At 43.1% G+C, this 18567-nt stretch overlaps 1 protein-coding gene across 1 annotated transcript in view; it reads right to left on the bottom strand.

Annotated features, from left to right (window-relative positions):
• The window catches only part of CLASP1 (cytoplasmic linker associated protein 1), a 196169-nt gene that overhangs the window by 120757 nt on the left and 56845 nt on the right, over nt 1-18567 (bottom strand). Inside the window, exons 7-8 of the mRNA XM_026118450.2 lie at nt 14928-15025; nt 12373-12440 (exon numbers count right to left, since the gene is read on the bottom strand). Of these exons, the coding sequence (XP_025974235.1) occupies nt 12373-12440; nt 14928-15025 (166 nt within the window). The remainder of the gene's footprint in view (nt 1-12372; nt 12441-14927; nt 15026-18567) is intronic.

The raw sequence follows: 18567 nt of genomic DNA, 5'->3' as shown, positions 1-18567 counted from the left end.
GCAATTAGCATTTGTACCATGTGTTTTCAGGAAATCACTATCTTCCACGCTCTAAAGGAGAAGAAACAACCTACCTTTTGAAACGGCAGGTGGAATCATTGGTGGCCAAGGGTGAAGGGCACTATCAAATATTGCTCAGGTCAATTTTCACCTCAAACCGGTAGCATATAATATTTCATGGGGAACATGAAATGTGTTGGTTTAGATGGCTGCAATCCAGTTTTCCAGGATGGGAGCTAGCCCAGAGGAAAATTTCCCCTGCTGTAGGTGCCTGGGGATTACCTTGCCTGTGGCACATACAAATGACATTGCTCCTCTGGTTATCAAACAACCACCTTTCCCCATATAGTTTCCTAGGAAGCACTAAATTTTTAATCTTATGTTTACTGCTGGCCAACAGAATAAAATTAATGGTCCATGTTTACCTTGAAGTACTCTATGGTATCTACTACAGTCCACCTATGTCAAAGTTTTCCTGTGTCCCAGTATCCTACCAGATCTCTCTCTCAGGCAACAGAAGAGTGCACAGAGCTGCTTATACTACACCATTACACAGAGGAAATACCTTGGACAAAAACAGGGACAAAACTGTTCCATAACAATACATGGGTCCTAGGGAGTAACATGGAGGCAAATGATAAGCAAGGAGCACATGGTATAGGCATACACAAGAACTGACTCGGACTTGGATTCCTGGAAGATTCCTACCATAACGAGACAAGAAACACTCCACACATCACAATAATAATAATAATAATAATAATAATAATAATAATAATAATCTGAAGAAAGCAGAGACCACTATGGAGCTTCTTAAGAAGAGGCTAGCAAGTACATCTCAGTGAGCTGGCGCATAAACATTTTGCCTGTGGAAGCTTGGGATCAGATCTTATTTAAGTCTCAGGTGAAAAGGAGCATGATTGTCTCTCCACATCATAAAAGCTCCATGTGATTAGTAGTCTCTGCAGATTCAGCTCCTGCCCAACACAGAGCTCAAACAGCAGGGGTATAAATCTGAGCTGAAAGGCACTGGCAGAGCTACAGAGGGAGAGAAGCTTACCCAGCCCCTGCCTATCCAGTGCTGGCTCCAGGGCTGCCTCTGCTCTATCATGTTCACAAGGAAAAATTATTGGGGGTGGGGAGTAATCAAGAACAAAGTTAGACACATTCTTCATAAACCAGACCTAATTAGAAGTGTCAGGTTTCATTATGAACCGGAGCTCTGCTGGATAGGAGTCACATTACTCAGGTGAGATGTATATGGAAGATGTACATCATCTCTTAAAAATGATGTATGCATCTTTCTTCTTTCCACACCATGCCCGAAAGGAAGGTTCTCATTAAGTGTAGGCAGTGGCAGAAACTCAACAAAAACCATTGCCCATTGCACAAAGGAAACACTGGAAGAAGAGTGCCAGTACTGTTTCATACATAAAAACACTTTTCCCCTTTCCCTTGGAAAGGCTCAGAGCAATCATGCTTAAAACACCCATACAAAGCTACTATAACAGGTAGTCAATCAGCCATTTACAAAGGGCCCCATTCTTTTCCCACTGAAATCATTAGAAAAAGATCCATTAACTTCAGAGGGAGTAGATTCAGATTCTAGAAAAATAGTGCAACTTTCTTTCCTACCTCTGCTTGCAAGCATCCACTCTATCAAATCACTATTCATCCTGGCCTCCAAGCGAGTTCAGGTTTGGTTCATATTCACTGGACACTAGGCATTAATGCCTATATCTATACTAGAAGCTTCATGTGAAGCATCTAAAGTGCATTCCTGGTGGCCTGACAAGCTCAGGAGGAGGGTGGGCCAGTCAGACCTCTTACAGAAAAAGGAAAAGGTTTTGAAATGTAGCTGCTACAAGTTTGGCCATTCTTAAGAAAGGCACTTAAGGCAATAGTGCGCAGTGAATGAAGATATTTCTCTCAGCTATAGTGCATTGCTTGCTCTCAGATTCACCTGGCTTGACGCTAAAGGCCAACTGCAAAGAAGTCATTAGCAGTTCTTCTCATAAAGCCTTCGGCTTCAGTGAGCTCCCTGCAGGCTACGCATACAGTACAAACCAAGCAAGGATTATTCAGGGCTGTCTGCAGTTTTGGGCTTCAGGGGAATAAACAAGAGAGATTCAAACTGCTTCACACAATGCAACAAAAGGATCCCTTTGACAAAGCAGCAGGGCAGAATTAATTCCTTCAGCAAGCAAAAGAAACTCAGTCATTACACAGTATTTGCTGTCTTAATACTACAAAAATAGGACACTTTTACTTATTATAGTGTAGGTTTTGCTCTATTTCACATCACGATGTTTGAGCATCAGACAAAATACTTCAGCCAAACATAACGAAGGAAGAGAGCAATGTAATGTCAGACCAGGGCCAAATACAGACAATGCGCTACTATACTTCACATTGCAGTAACAAATCAGCGCTTGTCCGCTGCCTGTGTTTAGAAAAAAGGTCTTATTAATTCCCCTGACTTACATGGCTGTAACTGTAGTTCTTTGTTCTACAACTTTAGGTTAAAGCTGGATATATCATATGTAGTAGTAGTATCTATCTTTCTCTCAGAAATGGACTTAATGGTCTATCTTGTCTAGCCTAAGATCAATGATTTGAATACGTAAAATGACTAGGTATCAGACAACATTCAAGCCTGCAAGCAAGCATTTGCTCTTCGGAAATTAGAAATCAGCCATGTGCTCTAGATACCAGAACACACTAGAATAAGATTTTATGGTTACGGGAACTGCAGCTATTGCGATTATACTATTCTGGAAGGACAAGAACGCTCTTCACCACGAGCATGCAGCAGAGCCAGACAGCCTGCAGCAGGAGCATGCTGTCTCATGTGCTCTTATCACCCATAAAAGCCTAGCCTACAGTTAACCAGTTACCTTTGGGTAGATGCTGTCCTCACCAGAAGCTGCTAATTACACCAGTTAAACTCAGTTCATTTGTTACGAGCTCAACCTGAAAACAAACCTCATCAAACAAACAAGCAGCAGCACTACTTGTCAAAGAGCACCGTGAGAGCTGCAAGAAAGTTTCCTCTCCCAAGCCATCTTTAGCCATTGCTGAGGCTGCCGATTAAGGACAGCAATTTAAACTGCAGTTGGGACAGTGATTCCATATAAAAACCAGCCCAAAGCATCAGCTTATGAGAAGTACAGAGGATTGCTTTCAGGAACCCAATATACCCAGGCTTGGGCCCAGAGCCAAGATGCCAATAGAGGAAGGGGGTGTCCCCACCTTTTTCTGTGGAGATCAAACTGTTTATGAGCTTCAGACAAAGTCTCATGCATCAAGAACGCTTTTGTAATACTTTCCATAGCACCAGAATGCACATGACACTTCACAGAGCAAGTGTGAAGGTACTCTACTGCACTGCCCCAGCAAGTGCTGAGGCTGTCAGTGCACAAAATACACAAGCATGAGCCAAATAAGCTTCACAAATCCACAGAGCATACAACCATGGAATACTTTTTACTCACAGGAGCTGGCTCTCAACATGCCAGCCTTCATTTAGACCATTTCAGTAATTCAAACTCTAGCCTTTCAGAGAATTTGAGAACTAAAAGCCTGATTTATAATCATCACTACACTCAATATGATTCATATGTACATACACATGTATATATTTACGAACCATCCTATCAACAAGCTTGTCCTTGGATGATGCGGTGTATAAAAAAATGTCAAAGCTGACAGATCAGAAAAATGAGATTTAGTGCTTTCACATGAAAACGTCATTGGAATTAATACTGCTCTAGTCTTGATCCCTAAAATTCTTTTTGACAACAGATCTAACTAGGAGGGAGCTAGCTGTTGGGGAGTACAGCAGGTACCAGGGAACTGGTACCAGGGTCACCGATCTAGAGAGATTTGAGAGACTGATTGCTGCAGATCTGAGGCTTTATTTTAACAATGAAAATCAACCTCAGAATGACACAAAAAATACTAGAGAAAACAAATCCACAGCAGAAAAAGCAATAACACTATAAGCATTATTGAAATGTAATAGTCTCCACAGTTCTACTGGATATTACTAGCAGTTTCCATTAGAAGGGTATGGTATCTTTTGTAATTCACTAATTTTTGTTACAGACACTGCCCTACAGATTTACTCTTGCAACTTATTCCAAATCTCATGTGTCCTCTGTGACATCCCTTGGGCTTCCCCAGATCCATACAGTTCTCTGACACAGGAGAAGGAGAGAACAGGCCCTGCATAAGGGAGTGTCTCCAGACATGCATGATATTAGTGCTTTTAATCTGCATCAACATTAATGGGACTGTATGGGTGTGTTCAGCTTTCGCCCACTGAGGTTCACGCTAATGGCAACTTTGCATCATTTAGCTGACCACTCCTTCAGCCTGCTTTTCATGCACACCTGTTAAAAATACCATGAAATGCAATGCTGGAATGGTTCTGCTTGGTTACACCAAAGCTATCCCAAAAGAGTGTTTTTGGGTTCATACAAAGCCATTACAGATTAAGGAAGTGATGATGCACACGGTCACCCTGGTCTACTGCTTCTTTGCAAGGGAATCCTAGTCCCTGAAAGAGGTGCCAGTCTCAAGGCAAAAGAGCTCCGTCAAGATTATTCACACTAAACCCTTACCTACAAGGAGACCAGATCCACATGGAAGCCTCTTCTCAATATTTGAAGAGCCTGGTGGATCAACAACATGAAGCACTTTGGATTCATTCCAGCAGAGACACTTTTACAGCATTACTCTCTTCTTGCACAGCATTACTATCTTCTACACTTGGTTTTCTTCCGTCATTTGATATTAGCACGGTTCAGACAACCAGGGATGACCTTGTGGTCTGCCATTTCCTGACAGATCAGACCAGCTGGACTACGGCCCCAGGCTCCCCGTTCCACCAGCTGACCTTTCCAAATTCCCAGCCACAGGAAGCCAGTCATGCTTCGTTAACAACAACAAACACGTTCAGTTGCTTTAAAAAAACAGGTAAGTACATTAAGTTCTTCAACACACAGAATTCCAACTTTGGAAAAAATAATATATCATTCTGAACTCCTCCCTCGACCAGCACAGGAAGAGCAAGGGTGGAAAGGGCTTCACTGTGCAGGGGGTCACACTGTCCGGCGGTGTAACTAACCGATGAGAACAAGGACCAGACTAGATAGGTTTGGGGGTTTGTTTCCAAAGGCAAGAGGCATGTACTGCCTATTCACAAGTAACACCGCACATATATATCAGCTGCCTCCTCTAAAAACATATGGAACAATTGTCTCAAAAGTATGTTGTGGGATCATATTCCAAAAGGGTCTAAATCTCTACAATGAAGAGCTGCATAAAAATGACAAGTACTGTGACATGTAATATTAGTCCCAAGGTGATTTCTACCTTCTATTCCATCACAAGAGCAGCTGGCAATTAACTTGCACCTCGAGGTGGCAAACATCAATACAAAACCAAGCTCTATGCAACTCAGATACCGACAGTCTCAAACTTTTTAAATTTAATCTGCTACAACCTCAGTGTACTAAGTATTTCAACAGGACAACAGGTACCTTGTGTGGACAGAAGAGCGGGAAAAGACACAGCTTTTGTATAGCTGGCTAACAAATCATTTCCTCTGAAAGCTAAGATGAAAGGCACAAGCTGCAGATGTACCAAAAATAAATGCAATACGTTCTTCCATTCTGTAAATTACTTCTCCACAGCAAAATAGATCCAGAGCTCCTCTGCCTTTCCATTTCAACTAGTCCCCTCCAGCCTCTCTGGCTTCCAAAGATACCCTTTCTGTTACAAAAGCATAGTTAAAACACAAAAGCACAGTAAAGCCAGTGATGTCTCCATTCAGCACATTCTTGAAACTGCACTTCACTGTTAAATCAAAAGGACTTATAACCAATTTAAATTATATAGCAAAAAGATACAGCTGAGAAAAAGCCTCAGTGGCCAGACACATCACACAAACCAGGGAAGATGATGGAAAATACCTGTCCTTCACCTGTCTCACGACATGTTCTGTTCCCTTATCCATATCTGCTCTTTCTTTACCTCAGTCAAACAGATTATTATTTATCATGTTTATACAAGCTTAAACTCAGCTTGATGTCATCATGCTACAGATGTTTCCAGGCTATTTTTAAAGTTTCATCTTTACCACGAGATCACTTCAATAGAAGTTATCAGTCTCTTTACAACAATAAAAAGAAACTTAATACACAAATACTCAGTAACAAAAAAATCCTGTCCATCCTCCTAGCTTATTTGTTAGCACCTACCTTTCCCAGTCGTCATTATCTGCAGTGCTTCGGAGATGCTGGAGAAGAGCGCTGTGCTCCCAGAGCAGCCCTACAGTACATGTCTCTCAGTAACTTAAGCACCAGCAAACTCTCCACCCTCCTAGATGACTTGTGTGTGACCTAGCAGACGATTGCCACCCCTCCTCCAAAATAAAAGCCTGCCCGGCGTTCAGCTCAGCACCACTTGTCTTCCTAAGCCGTCTGCTCACACCCCTCCTTTCACTTCAAAGAAATTTAAAAGCATGAAGCAGTAATATGCTGATGTAAAAAGTTGTGTAATAGAAAGTGAGCAGAGCTGGTCTTGTCCATTTATACCTTCCACAAATATGAACTATCAGTTAATCTTTCTCATTCAAATATCACAGAGATATTATTGCTTTCTCTGCCCCCAGGCAGATAAAGGGGTACTTTTTCTATCACAGGAATTCTAAGTCAAGAAAATGAACTTTCTGTTTATTTTCTATTTCAACTTGAAAGTTGAATATTCATAGCCAATACTCAGAGTGCAAGCCACAATGGAAAATTTAATCGCACAAAGAGGCACGAATCCAGAAAAGAGAGCACAGTGCCTGTCAGTTCAAAACCTTTTTCTGGTATCAGGGAAAGCACCCCCGCCTTCCAGTCTGTAGTTCTGGTGCTTTGAAATGCATCCACAAACAATATCCCACTCACATTGCTTGGCAAATGTGGGTTGTTTTTCTCCTTGTAATATCAAAATAGCATTCAGTGGCTAGTCTTTATTATTAGCACAAGTGAATCTAGAAAAGTTCTGGCTTTCATCCAATTGCCCAGTTGTCAACCTCATCATAAACATGCAAATTTATGCAAAACCCAGCATATTTACCTTCAAGAATACCTTAAATACAGGAGTAGCTCTATTCAAGAGTAACACAGCTCCTTTGTAGGCTTTTAGTACCTGGAATTATTGCATTTGCTATTTTAGCATTGTCTTAAGTAATCTATTTATTTGTTGAAGTCTAACAAAAGCAGGCAGCTATTAAAATTGGATCAACTCCTTCCCTTACAGGTAAGCATATGTGAGGGAGAGACCTCAGCTCCAGACTTCTGACTCCATCTCCTGCTGCGATTTCCTTGCAGCCCAAGACCAGTATCACCTCTACTACTCCCAACTCTTGCTCTCCTAAACAGAGCCAAAACTCAACCACATTCAATCCCCTCTCCACCCACAGGTACCATACAGGCACACCTCCCCGATATCCCAGTGTAAAAAGGAATCCCAGAAAGGGTTTGACTTAAGCAGAAATGGAGGTTTAACATCAAGAAATACCATATTATGATTTTGCAATGATCAAGAGCATGAAAACACACCAAAACATTTTGTTTACCAATGGCTTTAGTTTGGCTCATCATTTCCTATCAGTTTGCATCTCAGGAGATAATTTTCAATTCATTCTTAACCTGTCCTGGAACTTGAGTAAAAAATTTTCTGGAGTCTCAGTCTGATCCAAAGACCATTCAAACCCATGGAAAGTCTGCATGGCCTGAGCTCAGGTCCTTCCAGACATCAGGCCAAGGAAAACAGAGCAGCATGAAATTTCTCGGAGTAGATTAAAATCTGTTTACATCCAATAGCCTCTCCCCATATCACATCCAATTACAGATCATCACGCAATGCCACCCGAAGACAGCCGCTGACTAGCTGGCAATTATTGGCTCTTTCATGCTGAAAACCTGTTTCTCCCAGGGGAATGAGACATCTGCATAATTAGCAAAAGCACTTACACAAAAAATAATTAGCTTGCTGAAAGCCTGAAGGGGGAAAAACTATAATTTTTGCTTTCAAGAGGCTGACTAATTACAGGCAAAATAACAAAACACAGACAGACTATGAATTATTGCAAAATCCAGCATGGATTTTAATTCCATATTCTAGTTATAAGGCCTTCTGGTAACCTAGCAACAAGCAGCATGCTTCGGCATAGCAAAACCTCCCTCTGTCTTAATGAAACACCTCTGATTATCATGCCAGCCTCCCCCACCCCACGACTCCTCTGATTCTTGTATTAAGCAATAAAAACAAGATCTAGATACACAAAAATAATCACACATTTCAATAGAAACTCAAAAGGAACGCTAAAGGATCACAGTCAGAAAGATAAGTAAATATAAAACTTTGATTTTTTTTTAAACAAAATTGAGTCTGATTAGAGCTGATTTGTTATATTTATACACAGGAGCAAAATATGCCCTATTATTTTAAACACCATTACTAGTAGACTGAATAGATTTTTTTTATTTACCATCTCTCAGAAAGTGCTGGCTGTTTAAGGGAAATCTCTAATGACTTGCAGCATACTTGCTAACCTCCAAATTTCTCTATATACAAAACTGCTGCTGCAGCTGCTTTCTTTTATTTGAATTTTCAATGACCTGCTAGAGAAAAGTTATCCAAAACAGCAGTCTCCGAGCCAAAAGATCAATTTTAGTCATAGTTCTACTTTGACCAATTTTATTTATTTAGGCAAATTTTGTCCTTTCAGAAACAGTTGTTGTTTTTCCTGCCTGCCCAGTACTGCTACACACTGTAATAAGTCAGGTCTGACAACTATTTTCAAATCCTGTTGTAATTAGCACACTCTGGGGCTCCTGGGTGGCCAGGGCTCAGTTACAAGTAGTATTTTTAGCCAACAGCTTGCTTACAGTTACCCATCTGAGAAGCACAGAAACCAAATATTCAGCCACCTTAAAGCTACATTTAAGAAAAAAAAGTTAGGCTTGATCTTTGCTGGGAAGTCATGATACAGCCTTAGTTCATCTTGCCATTTCAAAGCCATGCTTTAACCCCAAACAACAGAAAGCCCTTCCTCCAGGGGTGCTGGTTTCCAGCCGGATCCGTTCTGCAGTCAGGACCCTGCCGATGGCACTAGTGCTTTTCCCACCCAACACAGGGAGCAATTCAGGGCAGAAGACCCAGAGCGAGGTGACACCACCACTTTTGCGGTGCTATTTTAGGCCGACTATCACTTCCAAAACTGCAGTCTCCATGAAGATTTATCAGTCCATCTCCCCAGATCTCCAAGACACTCTGATGCAGCCTGTGCAGAGCTAGAAATAGTACAAGCTAGCTACAGATGGGAGCCAACGTGAGCTTGTAAGACATGGTACAACTCTACCATGTTGCCTGATCTGATCTGATCCAGGGCAGGCCAGATAACATATTTAAAGTACACATTTGCCACTGCCACAGGCAAATCCTGGTGGAGTTGCAAACTAAAAGCAGTGGTATTAATAAGATAAAGATCCTGGTAATCAATACTGTACTCTGCCATACTTAAACGATTGACAAGACTGAGACAGCTGTTTCCTGAGAAAGGCTAAGTTTTTGAACATGCAATATTTATCATCTTTGCTAGTGACTCTGACAGCTGCTGAAAATCTCACCTTTGTTCAAAAGCTGCAGGAGGTGTAAGGGACACGAGAAGCCCGGCTTGTCTTTAGGTCACGATAAAACACACGACCTTGAAGACAAGCCTCATCCACTGGCTAAGGCAACCTCCAAAGAGATAAACTGGAAGTTGCACAGAGCTACTCACGCAGTAGATGAGGGGAGCAAATATGCTGTATTTGGGCTGTGCTTGGAGAGTGAGGAAGGAATGAACCTGCTGACAACACGATGGGAAACTGCACCCCTCCCTCAAGCACACAAGTTAGTAATTATTGTGTTCTCACTATTAGCTTCACAAACAAGAACGGCTTCAAAATTAACTCATCCAACTATCAACTGTGAGCAATCTTTCTTGGGGGAAGATAGAAAGTATACCAGTAGGTCAGAGGGAAGTCTTATCCTTTCTGTAGCTCTGAGTCCGCAACACTGCTCCACTCGCCCCAACTCTTTCTTCCAGGCTGACTTTTGGTTGGTCCCAGGGTCCATTCAGGAGCCTCAGCAGAAGAGAAATGCTAACACACACATGCCAGGGATTGCACCCAGCCATAGTAAAATCAAGGACTGTGGGAGATGAACACCAAGCACCAGCACATTGGGTTAAGCAGAGTGAGGAAGACAGAAGCAATATTGGTGTCTGGAAACTCAACAAGAGTGGAGATGAAGGATGTGAGATAGGGTGCGTAAGGTTTCAGGCACTGTATGTGTAAGGCAGTTACATCTCCAAATTCATCAAAATGATGGCAGAGGAAGGGGTATTAAAAAATTTGCAATGAAGCCTAAGACTAGCAGTTCTAGTACACATGGATGCTTTGCTTTCACTTTAAAAAAAGTGACGTTCCTATAGAATCCTTCTTTGAGTCAATCTTAGAAGATATGTCCATTTTCTTGGAAAAACAGATGGCATTCTGAAGGAATTGCCTGCCCAAAAGAGGTCATCCCTATTGTCCCATCTAGCTTCTCATTGATATCCTCAGTGTTGCCTACAGCCATGAATCGCATTAGAGCATGCTAGGATGTTTAGTCCTAGAAACCAGAACCACCTCACAAAAGCCAAAGATTAGCAGGTAATGGTAATGTAATGGTGCTAGTACTTGCCTGGATCCAATGCATGCTGAAATGATTGCACAGCTAAACTTACCTTGCAGATTAAATCAAATGCTACTTTCCTACTCTTCAGGGTATCTCATTTTTTTCATACTAAGTACTCATCTAATCAGATGCAACATACCTGATTTCCTAAGATACCTTTAGTTTGTTTCAGAAAAATCCCTCTGTAAGCTTAGCTTAAATGTAGCTCGAAATGCGTACTAGGCATTTTGGACCTTAAACTCTAAAATCTCTCCCACTCCCGGCAGTGAAAACACCCAACAGAAACCCCACCCACACTCACCATCCAACCACATCATTTGTTTAAAATGACAGCATAGCAACATATCTCACCCAAGGCACAAATCTGCCTCCTCAAACTCTAGACAACAGCATCCTACATAGTTCAGTGATGCACTTTTTTTTTTTTTAAACTTACTCTGCTACTAGCAAAAATCCTTACTTGGCCTAGCTAAACAGAAGACAGAAGTTACATCAACAGTAAGCTCATTTCAGTTTGAGCTGGGATTTCAGAATTAAACATCTAGAGGCTGTAAACCTTAAGACATTTGCTAATGGATTAAACATTTAGCTCCCACTTCTTTAAAAGTACACAGGCATTTATTTCTCAGTTGTATTTTTCTGCCATTGTAAGATTCATCTATTTACAAGGCCAGTATTTTCCCATACTATGTAAAAGCGTAACCCCATTTTTAATCCCATTCCACCACACAGGCACCTAAACTAAATCTTCATCATTCCCAGTCACAAGAGAATATCACATCATATTTTGGGCTATTCCGCAATGTAAGAATTTTCAGATAAGTCCAGTAACATTCTGCCTAATAAGAATGCACAGCATTGAACTGATGTGCTTATCTCTGGTCTGCTCCACAACTAGTGGAAAGAAATTCCCTCCTTTGAACCAAAAATTATCTCAGAGATGTTTATAATAGTGAGCAATACATATAAAATACTTTCTAGTTCATAAGCTTATCCCTAAGAGCAGCAATAGTAAACACTTGTTTTTAAAACAAGCAAAGTATTAGCCTCAGGCAAGAAAAACAGAATAAAGGCTCTGATAACAAACTCTTCATATCAGTTACAAACATCAGAAGTACACAAATTTAGACACTGCAAAATATAATCCCTAAACAATATGAACTTTAAAACGGAACGCTATTACTCTGTTAGGCTAGCACACTAGCACTATTACACTATTGCATTAACACGTACACTTCCTGTGCTGTGAAGGGCATTAAACTGAAGAAGTTTCTTCTCTTAAGTTACTATTGAATTTCCCTTATGAGAAGTTAAAACAGAAGCTAATACTTCCCTAATGAAACTCATAAGGCAAACAGCTTTAATAATGTCCTAGTGTTCTTGAAATTTGTCCTTCACTCACATTCTGATGCTACTAGGAAGTTAGAAAGACTGATTTATTTCATTTTCTGCAAAAGCTATGTGTATATTTCTGAATAATCTTCCCTACTTGCCTTCCCCAACAGAAAACTTGTTCCGCTGCCAATTGAATGCATCACCAACACAAAAATTAAAAAACCACCAAGAGAGAATACAAGCATTTCTACTCACCACTTGAACTCTGGATCATGTTTCCAGATTTTTGGACCTCGTCGAATTTTGTAAAAATTACATTCAACCTGTTCAAAAGTTAAAGATAAAAAAAATGAGTATTTGAATTTGATTTTTAGGACCCTTTTTATTTAGAATATTATAGGATGAATTTTGCTGCAGCCAAGTCATTGGGAGCTTTGCCAACAATGCCAATGAGCATGGAAGTTATTTTGTGTAACAATAAAAAAAATTAGAAAATGCAATGGCTGATAAGAAAAAAGTAAACAGAAGGACAGATACTACAGAGACATCTTAGAGATATGATCTGAAACACTACATTACTGAATGTGACATGTCTCATTGTAAACCCACTTACTGTTTTGCTTATCTTTTAGCTATTTGCAGAAACACAACGGGGGGGGGGGGGGGGGGGGAGGAGAGCAAGCTTTATACAATATTCTTGTTTGGCCCTGACATTTTCCATTCATGTCACAGGTCTGCTGGAGTGGAAGATCTTTATTACATCTCATTATTCCTTCCTAGAGAGTTTATTACTTTAGGCCAGATTGTAGCAGACATTTCCACTGGAAAACAAAAGAGGCAATAGCATTGCTTCCCCGGGCACCCCACCTCCATGAAACAGTATTTGCACATTCCCTCCTCCCACCGTGCCATGGCACGCTGCCATCTAGTCCTTCCTCAGGTCTAACAGTGTTGGAGACTGCAGCCAGGCACAGAGCAGCTTTCTTGCTACACCTGAAATAAGTCCTATTAAAGCACCCAGACTAGAAGCTTAAAAGCAAAACACCAGTTTGCAGCAGAAAGCCCATGTTACAGGTGGGGAAACAGAGATGGCCAATCCAGCTGTGTCTGTGGGACACTTCACTCCAGGATGAGGCTGAAAATACATGGTAGTCATGCTGAAATCCCTTCTCTAGAAGAACCCCAGCATCAGTCCCACCAACCATGCTGCCCCCCCCCCCCCAGGACTAACTGCTGCCAGCCTCACACATGCAACAGCTCTGCCCCAGCACTGCACCGGGGAGAGGAATGAAAAGAAAGGAGAAATCAAGCTTGACTCTCAATTGCCGTCATCTGCTGTTAAAGCACCGAGGCTGAGCAGGTAGCACAGCCCCAACTCTGAAAGGGCCGAGTCAGGCAGCAGGATCAGGCAGCATACAGCAGGGTAAGGCACAAGTTTTCCATAACTGCAGCAGAATTTCAGTGCTGGTATCACACACATCCACTAACACGACAGCAGCACTGGTACATTAACTACTGCTAGAGACAGAGGAAAAGGTCACTACCACAGCCACAGCCCAATAAGCCCCTGAGAAGCTCCTGCTGCTCTTGGGGCCCTTCGGGCAAGTTCCAGAGCTACAAACTAGCCCTCACAGATGTGAGGTCAGACCATCCCGACACTATCTTCCCCAGGAGCCAGTAAGGGTAGACAGGACTACTCATCTACTCACTGCAGGCAGCTGAACTTGAATATTGTGCTCACCTTCACAGCTCTGTCCCACTGCTGCTCTTTTTCCTTTCTCAAAGGTCTCCTGTGATCTCTTCTGTACCCTCCTGGACTGCCCTAGAGATCCATGGATCGAGCCTTTCTCAGCTGGGCCTCAATCTTGTGAGGCACAGAGCACCTTAATAGGGCAGTACCTTGACCAAACTTCCAGAGAGCTCAGTAGCCACATCTAGGGCTAGATTTTGAAGAGCATTTAGGATTCCCATTCTGGGCTCCTCAATCTGTCAGCCAGAAGCACTGGGGGAATACACATGTAGCCCTTGCACACAATCTGTTGCATCTGAGCAGAAGCGGTTTCATCAGAAGCAGCATCACCTTAGAGTCTATAAGAACTTCTGGGCAGTACACGTGCCTGCTCTTAGCATAAAATATTGACATATGAAGTTTTAATAGCCAAACCCCTTAAGCCCAACTCCTGAGCAATACCTGAAGTATGAAGCTAATATAATGAACTGAAGGGTGAATAAAGACTGGGCTTTGGGCTGTCTCATATCAAGTCTCAACTAAGCACAAGTTTAAAAAGTAAAAAATAAGAAATCCCCCACTCTGCATCTTTTCTTTGAGAATGTGAACTCTAGGATCACACAGCCTCTGCCCAGCACCTACCTCTGAGAAGATGACAAGCATTTACCCAGACATTGCTGTCACAATCTGGCAGCAGAAACAGAGGGAGAGACTTTTTTAAATCTTGGAACTGGCTGTGGGTTTTCTTTCCCCAGTGACATCTTTCTAAATTGCCTATAGACAGGCTACTCTGAAATGGCCTCTCTACACATACAGAACACAAAAAACAACACAACTCTTCATCACCCAAGTTCGCTAAACTTCTGTAATAATTCTACCGGCTTTCCAAAGATAGCAGCCATAACTCTGAAATACTTAGAGGTAAGGGATCATGTTAAATGAAACCTGAGTGCTTGTAGGATGGAAAAAAGAGACCTAATCTGAAGAAAAGTTTCAGTCATGCAGCCCCTGAAACCTGCTAAAGCAAGGAAGAGACCAGAGAAATTCAAACACGGTTAGAACACAAGGACGTTCAACTTACCGAGACTGGGGCAGTCCTTTTTTACTGAGATCAGCCCTTACACGTTCACCAACATGTCTGTAAATCTCCACAAGGCTGTTTATTGCTGCATCTCGAACCTGCATGAGACAGCAGAGAAATCATCTTCATAATTTAAATAAACACATTCCTGCTTTTCCTAGGAGAAAATTTGCATATTTCTCAGAAACAACAATTGCCTCTATATACGTGTGATCACAGTGCTCATGAAATAGTTTCCACCTCTAAAGTTCAGATGTGGACAGTATCATTAGGCCTATTTTTATAAAAAAGGCAGCGAAGATACAAGCTGAAAGATTTGCCCAGACACATACAGGGTATATAGGCTGCCTTGCCAAATTCCACTCGTTGTCTGCAACAAATAAGTTCTCTGAATCAAAAAAATAACATGGTAAAAGACAAAGAATAGACATTATATTGCCAGCAGGCTATAAAACAAATGGATTTTTTAATGCAGTGGTGACAACAAAAGACAGAGGTAGAAGTAGTCAGTCACCTGCGTCACTATGTTAAAAGCAGAGGAAGGCTCAATACTTGATTGTCCTGCTGGAGGCAGGAATTTCCTAGCCAAAAAATTCTCAAAACTACTGCTGTAGCTAAGTTGATTTCAGATCTGAGATCCCGACCTGGATGATATTACCCAGCATAGGAAAAAATGTTTCTATAGAAATACATGCGATAGAAGAATAAAGATACATATCCCTAGTCCTTTGTAGGCCAGTTCCAAGCCAACAAGAGCTTTGCAGCAGTGTTGTGGAGGTACAGCTCATATCTCCTAGCCCCCAGCTGCACAGTTCTACCGAGCAGGAAAAGCCAAGGCAGAAGGAAGACCAGCAGAGAAAGCAAAAGACCACATAGGCCAAGTACTGAAAACTCCCAAATCTCTAGCCAATCTTCAGCTATTTTTAGCTTGTGCTAAAATCAACTTCACAGCAAAGCAGTATCACCAATAAATTGACTGTTGCTTGCTTGCTTTTTTAATGTGTGCTTTTACTGCAATCCAAGGAGTCTTATGAACACCAGGCATAATTAGCGCAAAGGCTGCATGAGCAATTATTTGGCTTGGATTCTTAGCTGAATAATTTTGCATGTTTAAACTGTTTTGCAAGACAGTGCCTGCCGAGCACATCCTTTCCCCTGCCACCTCCCAACAGAAGAGCCACAAATCTGAATAAAGTATCACCTTTCTGCACTTACAAACAGTGCCTTCCTCCATCGGACACAGCAGGCAGAAGGTAAACTAGCTCCTCTGACTACAAGGCAGCCCAAAGTCATACGCTTCTGCCTGCTTCTAACATCAGCTTTCCCTCTGCACACACCTGCACAGAAAAGGTTCCCAGAGCAGAGGCTGGCGGATGGCTGCACTGAAACGACTGCTGCAGGAGCAGAGCTGCCAAGGGAACGAGAGCCAACGTGGCAGCACGGCACCTCGATGCAGAGCCCAGCAGCTACCTCAGTGCCTGTGCACGCCGGGACCAGATGTAAGATATTTTACATATGCAAGCTGAAATCCCCCACAGGTTGGAGTCAAAGTACAGACAGGCGTATGCACATACTACTTACCAGGAAAATATGACTAACACTTGACTCACCCTTGTCTTGTTTCTTTTGTTTGTCTATTTTTTCTTCAGTTCTGATCCTAACAGCAGGGCTAATACTAAGCAGGGCTCTAGAGTACAATCCAGGACGGACTCTTCAGCGTCTCCAGTCCCTGGTACACAGGCCCTAACCCAGCCTCACCCTCCGCTTCCAAGGGCGAGGGAGAAGAGGTCGCTCAGGACAGCGACACGCGAGCTCAGGTGCGGAGGAGCCTCCCATTCCCATCTGCTCAGGGCAGCAGAGGAAGAGGCAGATCACCTAGGCGAGCAAAGGACAGAGTATGCTGTGCAAACAGTGCACGCTTCAAACCAGGACGCAGATCCTGGTGCAATGGCAAGCGTAGGACAATAAGCCTAGTCTCAGCTAAAGATTCAGGGGATGCAGTAAGTGCTAGCTCGTTGATGGGACTCGGAGCAAGATCAGAAGTAAAGGCCAACCCTCCCCAAAAAGACATCTTCCACAGACCACCACCGAAGTGAGGCAGAACAAGGCATTACAGTAGGGCACAGAAGCTAGATAGAAAGATGTTTTAAACACTCGGGCTATTTATATGAAACACAGAGCATCCCTTCAAGCAGCTGCCCTGCCCCAGGGCTACAGAGCCTGCTACAAGGAGGACAAGGACTCGGAGAGCTCGGTTCTCCCCACGTGGGTCCACCACGCCGCCCTTCCCCAGTGGGGCGAGGCGGCAGACGTGCCGGAGCAGGAATTCAGACCTGCCAAGTCTCACGCGCCAAGCGCGAGATGGGTTCAGTCAGCTCTCATCTCGCACTCCCCCTCCGCGACGCCTGCATCTCGCACGTCTGCGGGGAACCGGCCTGCCCCGACCCCCAGCCCACGTGCCAGCCGCGGCAGCACGGCAGCCGGGGAGCTCCCTCCCACGGGCCCCATGCGGGGAAGCTCTGCTAGAAGACACATGCCTGGCCTCCCACCGTGTCCCCTCCGTCCATAGCAGGGACAGCCCTTCGCACAGCCCCACACTCGTGACTCCCTCCACACGCGAACAACAGCCACCGTAGGTCCTTGCACCGCTCTGAAAGGTTGCACGTGTGCGGAAAGCTAATCAGAGGCGCATTTGCAGGACTGCGTAAACACCGTACCCGACATGGCAGTAAGCCCCTACCATTGCACTTCCTTCATCTTCCGTGGCAATAAAGCTTTCGTGCTTTTCTTTTTTTATACCTCAGAAAAAAGTGCAAGAGTAAATACAGTTTCACACTAGATACTCACTGGGTCACACAAGCTCTTAAAAGCTGCATTAGTTAAAAACAAAAAAATTCTCTCCCTCCCCCCAAACCTTTCCAAAAACAGCAATAACAAAATAGTTTCTATTCCTGAAACAAAAGGGAAAAAATACTGTACTTGACATGGATCTCTGCTTCTCCACATATTTCACCGAGAGAGGGCAGCATTGACCAAGCATCAACCGTTCAGGTCTCCTGGAGCTCAGGAAAAGGTACCATGCAGCTGGCAGGAGAAGCCTTGCCAGAGCCCAGCCCTCTCGAACCAGGAGCCCACTTTGACAGCAATTTGTGTCTGATCAGCTTGGCCTTGGGCTTTCTGGAGAGGCAGCAGAGCAGCGTACAGGGGAGTGGACAAGAGAGTAGCCTGCTCCCCATAGCAACTGGGGAATCAGGATAGTGAGCTGTGCCAGGCACAGGAGAAAGGCAGTAGAGCAGGATAACATGCCCCATACTTCCCTCACCAACTTTTTAGTTGTTGCAACAGCTCACCACGATGGCAGGACCCAGTTGTCTCTGACTGTGCAACAAAAATAAAAGTCCTGGATCTAGTGTCCACTCCAAGACATCCTGCTTGTTCAGTCGTAGCTCAGAACCAGAAGGAACCTGAACATTAAACTTCCTTAAAAACCTCTTGGGGTAACCAGTTTATTCTCCTGTGCTGATGCAACCAGCAAGAAAAGACTGCTTTGCCTTCAGTCCTCCTCTTTAGCAAGGGGAGACCCTGAGAGTCATGGAAACATGGCCAACTCCAGAATCAAAGTAAACCCATTCCCCGGTCG

The sequence above is a fragment of the Dromaius novaehollandiae genome, chromosome 7 (assembly GCF_036370855.1).
Source record: "Dromaius novaehollandiae isolate bDroNov1 chromosome 7, bDroNov1.hap1, whole genome shotgun sequence".
NCBI classification, from domain to species: domain Eukaryota; kingdom Metazoa; phylum Chordata; class Aves; order Casuariiformes; family Dromaiidae; genus Dromaius; species Dromaius novaehollandiae.
This window is presented reverse-complemented; position numbering and strand designations above follow the sequence as displayed.